The 10,000-nt window shown below is 38.0% G+C and overlaps 2 protein-coding genes across 6 annotated transcripts in view; both read left to right on the top strand.

The window, feature by feature from the left end:
• Positions 1-6,794, top strand: part of LOC119577032 (serine-rich adhesin for platelets-like) — a 47,556-nt gene extending 40,762 nt beyond the window's left edge. For all 5 annotated transcript variants that reach the window (XM_037924701.1, XM_037924700.1, XM_037924698.1 and 2 more), the window contains 2 exons: positions 2,878-5,776; positions 5,951-6,794. In XM_037924701.1, coding sequence (XP_037780629.1) covers positions 2,878-3,869 — 992 coding nt within the window. In that variant the 3' untranslated portion in view covers positions 3,870-5,776; positions 5,951-6,794. The remainder of the gene's footprint in view (positions 1-2,877; positions 5,777-5,950) is intronic.
• On the top strand, positions 3,900-5,992 carry LOC119576660 (probable LIM domain-containing serine/threonine-protein kinase DDB_G0286997). The gene is made up of 3 exons (XM_037924309.1): positions 3,900-3,919; positions 3,961-5,776; positions 5,951-5,992. The coding sequence occupies exons 1-3, from the start codon at positions 3,900-3,902 to the stop codon at positions 5,990-5,992; spliced, it is 1,878 nt and encodes a 625-aa protein (XP_037780237.1).
• Positions 6,795-10,000: the final 3,206 nt, after the last annotated feature.

Below are 10,000 nucleotides of genomic sequence, written 5' to 3'. Positions count from 1 at the left end.
ATGGTAATAATGATGGTAATACAAATGATGATAATAATAATAAATATAATTAACATTGTCATTATTATTATTATTATTGTTATTATTATTATTATTGTTATTATTTTTTATTATTATTATTATCATCATTATTATTATTATTTATTATTATTATTATTATATTATTATTATTATTAATTATTATTATTATTATTATTATTATTATTATTATTACCATCATTATCTTCATCATTATCATCTCATCATTATCATCATTATCGTCATCATCAATACCATCATCATCATCATCATCTTTATTATCATCATCATCATCATCATCCTTATCATCATCTTTATCATCATCATCCTCAGCAATATCATCATCTTTATCATCTTTATCATCATCATCTTTATTATCATCAAAATCATTATAATCATCATCTTTATCATCTTTATCATACTCATGTCATCATCTTTATTATAATCATCATCATCATCACCTTCACTGTTATCCTTTCTTCCTTTTTGATTATATATATTTGTTGCATCTTCTTTCCTTTACTTTTAAGTAGTCTTTTTATTTCCAAGTATTTTCGGCGCTGCACAACACAGCGAGGTTGTAGAGTGAATATTTTGACTATATTCATTTAACATTTTACTGTATTCTACACTTATGGTCTGTCTGTCTACCTAACTATTGTTTATAATGTCTTTCCGTCTATCTGTTTGTATCTGTCCATCTGTATATTCAGATATTTATATGTCTGTCTCGCTGTCTGTATATACGAGATCACTCCCTTAGCATTCCTTACACTTTATCAGTAGGTCAGTAACAAAAATGTAAAATATTATAGGATTTAGCAGTATTGCAGTTGGTAAATTTTGTATTTGCACTTTTGTGCAGGCATTTGAATAAGTAGACAAACAGTGCATTTTTCAAACATTACTGTTTAATAATAATGTTTTAGTGGAACAAAATATCGGTACTCTTTATCTAGCCCCAGAGCGAGTTCAAAGCACCTCACTTGAGTTCACAAAGTTGTTAAGGAAGTTTTGCGGTCATTCAATAGTTGTTGCACTATGAAAGTCCGTGGGGGTGCGGGGACGGGTGTAGGTAAACCTGGCTGGTGATAACACTAGGGTGAGGGGTAGAGGTTTATTGAAGTGATAATGTACTGGACAAGAAAGGTGCAGTTGCAACACTATTATTATAAATTTGTATGAATTATTGTTGCATATAGTTATTGCTCAAGTATTTTTTTTGCAGTTAACAAATAAATGTTCCTTAGTTCCAATGTTTGATCTACCTCTTTAATTCTAGTCATTTATAGTATAGTATATCAGTAATGGGGGCCGCGGTGGCCGAATGGTTAGAGCGTCGGACTCAAGACTGTCACGACGGCAATCTGAGTTCAAGGGTTCGAGTCACGGACCACCGTGTTGTTCCCTTGGGCAAGGAACTTCACCTTGATTGCCTACCTAGCCACTGGGTGGCCAAGCCAGCCCAAGTCAAGTGCTGGTCCCAAGCCCGGATAAATAGAGAGAATAATTACCTAAAAGGTACCACCGGCACTCTCCGTGGAAAGGGACTGGGGACCCTACCATGTACTCACTCCAAGAGCATCACAACATGAAAACTACAATTAAGTATCATGCTGTGACCACGGCGGCTCAGACATGAACCTACCGTTAAAAGAAGAAGATATCAGTAATACTCGCTCGCATCATGTCGCCTAGTCATACATGCTCCATGTAACTGTTTACCTAGGGGCATAATATGGATGAAATAATTCAACAGCAATTTTGACTCAAATTTTTCTACATAAACCCAACACAGTGGCAGAAAAGAACTATCAGCGATGTTGAATTTCTTAATGGTCATTTTTTATTTTATTTTTGATACCAAATATTACTTAATAGGGAACACAAGTTATTTACAATTTGATTATCATCTCACTTCTTAACTCTTAGATCACGCTCTACCTTATTTTGATAAACGCGCGCTCAGGTAGCAGAGGTAAAGCGATAGAAATGCAAAGATTATGAGAGAGATTCAATGAATTAGGGATAGAGATTGTTTAGATATAGATATTAAAAGATAGACTAAATCATCTTTTCGACCCCCCCCCCTCCCTTCATCCCCCCGGCAACGGGTCTTTTTCTACTATGTATGTATGTATGTAGACATATAACACACACTCACATGCATACACACTCACGTGCACACGCACTCACGTGCACACGCACGCACACACCACACACACACACACACACACACACACACACACACACACACACACACACACACACACACACACACACACACACACACACACACACACACACATACACACACATATATATGAATACATATATATGATTTATACATATATACATATACATTTGATATATATATATATATATATATATATATATATATATATATATTATATATATATATAGAGAGAGAGAGAGAGAAGAGAGAGAGAGAGAGAGAGAGAGAGAGAGAGAGAGAGAGAGAGAGAGAGAGACAGACAGTGAGTGATGAGTGACTGACTGGCTAACAAACTGACTGACTGACTGACTGACAAACCGACTGACTGACTGACTGACCGACCGATTGACAGACAGACAGACACAGACAGATAGATGCAGAATTACAGGGAGAGGGAGAGAGAAAGAGAGCGAAAGAGAGGAAATGTACTACATCTGTTGAGCGCTATTTGCTACAGAAACTTCGTTCGAACAATGAAACTAGCTGGGTAGAAAGCCGATGTTTTGTCCACAGATTTTTCTATACGTGGTTAATAGTTTTGCAGCTCATTATTTTTTGTTAGTGTTCTTTTTTTATTATTATTATTTTAGTGCAGTAATGACATGACTTTTATTTATCAACAGGCCCAGCTGGTCTCCAAAGAGCAAGCAGTATTACTTCAAATACTTCGTCGTCGCCAGCAACAAGCCCTGGCTTAATATTCTCACACAAGCACGCGCTCCTCAAGCGAGCCATAAGCGACATGCTAAGGAGCGACTCGGAAAATTCGGAAGAATCCTCAAAGCAGGATGAATCAACGCCAAAATACGCGAACAGCACAGAACCACCGGAAAAAATCACAAAACACGAAGATAGTGAGGCCCAGCCAAACGTAGAATCATCCATAACTGAGATTAATCTTGCTTCGCCAAAAAGTGATCCCTCTCCATCTGTACACAACAAAAGCGTGATCAAGAATGCGGGGAACATAAAAAAGGAGAAAATAAACATACCTGAGGAACCACAAGGATTCATCAGCCTCATTTCGCCGAAAGAGGGCGAAGAATCCAAAGAAGAGGACGTGAAGCCAGTGGTAAGTGAAGCTAATAAGAGAGAGCTCCAGATGCTTCAAGAGTTACCAGAGACGGTGAGACATAAGGTAATGAAATCTATGAGTGAAAGTGGCTGTAAATTTGATGACATTAAAGTGGATACAAAACCGTCCGAATCTGCGGATGAAAAGTATGGACGTGGAGATATGCAGTCATCGTTACTTACGGCACTGTACGAGGAGTTGATGAAAACGAGACAGGAAGTCGAAAAGCTGAGGAAAGTCCAAGAACTTATGTTGACAGAAAAAGAAGATAAAAAGGACGATTGTAAAGGGGAAATGATGAAAGTGGGAAAAGATAGCTCTGCCCCAGAAAAGAAAGTTGAAAAGAGAAAGTATCTAGACCTTACAAAGGATGATGAAGTGTCTGAGGAAAGTAAGCCTGTCTTACAACCGGAAGTTAAAGTGGCAAAAATTGGCATTAGGAGTGACCTTTCAGAGGATTCTGCAAAAAAATCTCAAACTCCAGTTAGTACCTCCAGGAACTTTGCAGATTTTACATTGCCTCCTACTGGTCATAAGTAGTCCTTCAGAAGTAGGCAAGTCATTCTTCATATGATAGAATCAGCTCACTTGTTTCAAATCCAACAGTAACTCAGACTATTGCTATCCCAAGCAGTGTGATCACTACTCTTGTGCAGTCTGGTGTAAGTCTGTCAAGCACAAGTCCTAACTTAGCTAAAATCAGCAGTCAGATTGAAATAACAAGTTTGCCTGCACTATCAACTAGCCCCATTGTACTGCAGTCTTCTTCTCTTCCAAGGACTAGTCCAGTATTGCCACAGACAAGTCCAGTATTACCCAGGGCAAGTCCTGGACTGTCAAGGACAAGTCCGCCAGGCTCTAGAACAAGTCCTGCAGTTGCAAGAATAAGTCCATCATTGTCAAGAATAAGTCCATCATTATCTAGAACCAGTCCATCATTACCTAGAACTAGTCCTTCATTACCTAGAACTAGTCCTTCTTTACCAAGAACGAGCCCAGGATTGGCAAGAACCAGTCCTGCTGCAAGTAGTGCAAAAGAGAGATTACCAGCAGACCTAGGGGCTAACAAATTTCGAGCACTGTTTGGCACTAATTCGGAAGTAGAAGTTATGCCCATAACTCCAGGAGAAAAAGGTAACTCATACGAACCACAGCAGTCAAGCTTTCTAAGGCTATTAGATGAGCCACAGCAGCATCAGCAGGAATCATCACTTTTACTAAGTGCTGTTCGGGGTCAGAGGCGGGAAGTGGAGATCACTGCATCACGTGATGGAACTGTGTTCCGTCAACCTCATGAGGATAGACGCCCACATCAGACACAGCAACATGATGTTGAAAGGAAAAAAACTCATTACTCAACATCAGACCTTCCAGAATTTCCACCAACAACACATAAACCACCTCCTCCACTCAAACCTGTACCTTCAGTTTTAAGAAGACATTCAGAAAGTCACGACCCTCGAGACCCAATGCTTCATCGGCTCATGTATCAAAATAATCATTCTAGTCCTGCAACTTCCACGACAAGTTCTTTGTCGATTGACCATCATACAGCAGCTTCTTTGTACTCTTTTACTCAGCCGAAGTCCAGCCCTACACAGCATCCCCCACCAATTCAGAGTGGCCGGAGAAGTAGTGAGGGTAGTTCTGATATGGCAAGAGAGCACCAACATGCTATAGCTATGAATATGCAGCAACATATGTATCGACAGCAGCATTTACGACCAAGCCCACCTTTGAGTCTTGGGAAAGATAAGGCAACCATTTTTCCGATACCTCCACCAGCACCTGCTGTGAGACCTTACAGATCTCCTCCACCACCTTCTACAAGACCTCTGGAACAGTATCAATCATCCATGATGGATCCAGCGTCAACAGAGGACTTGTACCGATCCAATCTTCAGTTTTTTGAAAGAATAAAGCAGAACATTCACCAGACTTGTGATGCAAATCTAAGCCTCCAAGAAAGAGGAGGCTTTGTTGGATCTGAGAGGGGAATTGCTGCCCATGACAGGATGCAGTCCCCAGCCGGCTCTGTCGACAAGCCTCCTCAGCCACAGACTTTTGTCCCACGAGTCCTGGTCCGAAATTCCATTCCTGAATCAAACCCTCGTTTGCCCCACATCCCTCCCCCTTACCCAGGCCCATCTTATGTTGGCCATAATCCTCATCTAACAGGGCCATTGCAACCAAATCATCCTGGCCAGTATCCAAACAATATGCATCACAGTTCAGGCACAGCAATTCACCAAATGGCCCCTGCTGGACTTATTCCTGGTATGCATCAGCCTTCAGTGATTATGACCAGCCCAGATAATGCAGTTCGGAGTAAGAATGGTGGTGCTGGTACTGTTGATAAAAAGCAGTGTTTGAATAACTGCCCTCAACAAGCACGTTTTCTATGTTCTGGCTGCAAGAAGGCTTGGTACTGCTCTGAAAAATGCCAGGTATGATTAGTGTTATTGATGTTATTTTTAAATTATTATAAAATAGTAATTATAACATGACAATGTTAACATGATATATATGATTATTGATATTAGTTTTGATATTGTTCGTTAACTTCCTATCACTTAATTATTTGAGATTATAGTAATAACATATTTCCCATTCTTTTCCAGCGTGAGCACTGGGCCATGCACAGTCAGTCTTGTTCTCCTTGAACCCAGAAAATAATTAGAAAGTGTGTCTACATATTGGAAAGCAGTTATTAATGAAGTTTTACAGTCACCCAAAAAGTGTGATATTCGTCGTGACCTGAGTTCAATTTATATTATTTAAGCTATAAAAAATTGTATAATGGAATTCTTGATACATAAACTGAAATTGTTACTAGAATTCAGGGTAGCAATGCCTTAAGTAATATTTGTGACTAAAGTTTAAAATGTTCCTGGCTGTGAAATAGCCCCTTTGATTTACTTGCAAGAGACAAGTGTGAAGAATTGAGTGTTCATTATTTTAGCAAATGTCTGGATACTTGGACCACGAGCCATGTGATCTGTGTTCTGCAATAAATAATTTTGAGATATAACCAATAGTCTCCTGTGAGAGTTACTACTACTTAGGCTAAAATAAAATATAGAAAAGGAAAGAGGAAACAAATAAGACTTTGTTTTGGTTGTTATACTGATACAGTGCGTGTATCATAGATTCTTAGTGTACAGTAAGAGAGAATTTTTTGTCTCTAAAATATTTTACAGGAAAAAAGTATTATCTTATGGAAGAAAAATCAGGTTAGTGTCATTTAGATTGATATTTTACAGTTCAGAGAAAAAAATCCTCTTCTCCAAAAGGAAAAAGGAAAGGGAAAACATGAATAGTTGTTCAGACTTTGAATGTGAATGAAGAATGATATTTAGTGTTATTCCCTTTAGTGATGTGAAAATTAATAGGAAAGTTAACTTGTATGTGGAGCACATTTTCCCCCAACTATTTTATGGTAGTCATAATGAAAACTTAATGTACTTTTCTTTTGTATTTGAAAGTCAGGTGCTTTTTATTTCAATGCATTTTGTATATTTCGGCTTTTTTATTGTACGGTGTTATTGGCATGAATGAATGTCAGGTGCATTTTTTTCAGTTCTTGCCAAATATAACCCACCATTAATTTTAAAACTCATGTGTGCCATAATTTAAGATTATTTTTCTACGTATTAATATTTGTACTATTTATTTTGTTTTGTTCAAAACAAATTGTGTTGGTTCTCCAAACCAACAAAAAGCATCAAAACTTAATTACACATATCATAGTGTATAATAACCATATTTTTTATAACTTTGCTACTTTTTCATGTGATTCTGTAAATAGATTTGTCTTTGATTGTAGTACAACTTGTAGCTTTTTAGTTTTGTGAAATGAGCTGAAGCAAGTTTTTTCCTCTGTGTACTAGATTTTTTTCCAACCATCAATAAATCTGTTAATGATACATATATACATATACTTGGTAATGTTATATGTGAACATGGAAGTGTAAAAATGCCTTCCCCGAGTTGATAATGAAATCTTATACTGATGAAAACACCCTTTGGTATTCCTACTCTGAGACTGACCTATTTTGGTAAGTATTTGTGTTACAGAAATCCTTTTCTTTTTATTTACCAACACATACATATGTACACACTCACTCACTCACTCACTCACTCACTCACTCACTCACTCACTCACTCACTCACTCACTCACTCACTCACTCACTCACTCACTCACACACACACACACACACACACACACACACACACACACACACACACACACACACACACACTCTCAGTCTCAGTCTCAGTCTCACTCTCACTCTCACCCACTCACACATACATACACACGCACTCACTCACTCACTCACTCACTCACTCACTCACTCACTCACTCCCCCCTCCACATACACACTTTCTGAAATATATATTTAAAGATGGCATTATTTACCAATATTGTAAATGTACTTATTTTCATATTAGTCAGTTTATTTTCAAAACTATAGAATATTACTTCTATCGTAAGAAAAATTTTATTCAGAGAAATATTTTTTTCCTTTATATTTAGATTTTATCTACTTGTTTCTTACAACAAAATTTCAAAATTAGGCATCCTGTGTTACAGAAAATAGATTTATATACCAAATAACTTTTTTTTTAAACCTATATGATCTTGTAACTACATGAAAAAACGGAAATCTTCTGAAAAAGGAAATATATATGCTTCACCAATGTTTCAGCACTGTCTGAAGTTTGTTGTATGTTAATAAAAGTGTGCTGTAAATAATCGTTTAATGAAAATCATTACCCAAACACAGTAATAGATATATTCTCTGGCATGCTCTTTGAACTTTAATTGAAGAAGAAATCATCAATTGTATCTTTTTCTCGAGTTGAACATCAAATTAAATGTTGAAAGAAATTCACAAGAAATATTTTTAACAGAGAATTAGAAGTATAAACTGATATCACAGATTTCTTGCATAATGCCATGTCATTTCTATCATCTAAGATGCTGGTAGTCTTTCGATACACTGGGACAGGCAAGTCCACAAATCCGTAGGTAATTGAATTAGTTATAAAGAAATTCCAGTCAGGTTAATAGTCTGGGTGTTACACCTTGAAGTCTGAGGTCATTCTTCATCTTCCTCTATTCCTTTTTTTTTTTTGGGGGGGGGGGGGGGGGCTCAAGGATTATGTTCATAATTCATTTAGGGAGAAGTACCCAAATGCCTTTCTCATGATACCAGGATCTACCATTCCTGGTTACAGGGTTCTGGTGTGACATTTAAAGCTTTATATAAATAGTTTCCAATATAACTAATCTTTTTTTTTCTAATAATGACATAAAACTAACTATAATTTATATTTCCATTTTCTAAGATAGCTTGCCCAGACTTATAGAATCTGTTCCTTTACATTATTATGCCTTCACACTAATGGAAATGAGTCAACTATTTGACCAAGATGGTGACTGAGAAGGGCAAATGATCATTCAAAACTTTTCTTTCTATAAGATGCAAGAAATACCAGACTCATCCCTTGCTCATTTTTGTCATAGGGGGTTTAGGAGACGGAGACTGAGTCCCAGTGTAGGGACCTCAGCCTTTGCCTCAACCGATTTTGTATAGTCTTTTCTTCTCCCCCTTTCCTTTGCCTTCTCTTCTTCATCCCCCTTCTGTTCACTCATTTTTACCCTTTTCATCACAATACTTTACCATAGTGCTATATGACCTTTGATGTCTAGCACATTTATTGCTTAACCCAATAAACATTGTTAAAAATATATTCATTGCACTTTTCTGCTTTCAACTATTCAGTTTAAAGTTATTGGCACAAAGAAAGAATGGAAGAAGTACCCACTGGTCTTAGTACAAAGTGGTAAGTTCCTTGTGCTTCACACAACTTGCCATGTGGTTGGGGCAGATTCCACCAACTGCTGAAGGAGACTGGGCTTAAGGCTTCGTGGAGATGTTCCTTGAGCTTAGGCACAGTTAAAATGTCCCTCCCCCTGAGGCACCTTTTCATGAGCCTGCAGATGCTTTCGGTTGAGTCTGATGTGGGGAATTCGTTAGCCAGTCTTTAGTGAACACAAAACCTATTCGAGCCAGTCCTCTATTAATTTCAACATGGGGCCCTGTGCACTGTCCCGTTACAACATACTCAACTGGCAGCGGCCAAAACAGTTCTCAAGGTATTCTGCAAGGAGCTCCAAGAAGCAGTCCATACTCAGTCACATTCCTCAGCAGGGCAACAAGCTTCCTGTCTCATAGTACCTGAAGGCACTCCATACCATCACTAAATCATGGCATTTAATCATGGCTTGCAAGTACTTTGGCTAGAATGGATCCATGTCAGGCCTCATCACACCTTCCCTTCTCTGTTTCCAGTCACTGTAAAGGTCACCTCATCTCTTCAGGTCCCAATTCAAATATTTCTTACAAAATATAACTTTTACAAACTGTTTCTTGGTGAGCAGTGGTTACTGTTGCAGCTGGCAGTGTTCATAAGAGAGGTCATCCTTGAGGCAATATTGGATCCTACAAACGCTCATCTCTTTCAGCCTCCGCGAGATGCAAGATGAGTTAAGAGTCCTGTTAGTTGCTCTACTGGGTCTCCCAGAATGAGATTTATGAAAGGGTGGATTCTCATCTCCAGCATCTAACCTTAGTCTAGCCTTGGGCTGCTCTCAGAGCAACTC

Source organism: Penaeus monodon, chromosome 9 (genome assembly GCF_015228065.2).
Source record: "Penaeus monodon isolate SGIC_2016 chromosome 9, NSTDA_Pmon_1, whole genome shotgun sequence".
In the NCBI taxonomy this organism is placed as follows: Eukaryota; Metazoa; Arthropoda; class Malacostraca; order Decapoda; family Penaeidae; genus Penaeus; species Penaeus monodon.
The sequence above is the reverse complement of the archived record's forward strand: the minus strand, read 5'-3'. Positions and strand labels throughout refer to the sequence as shown.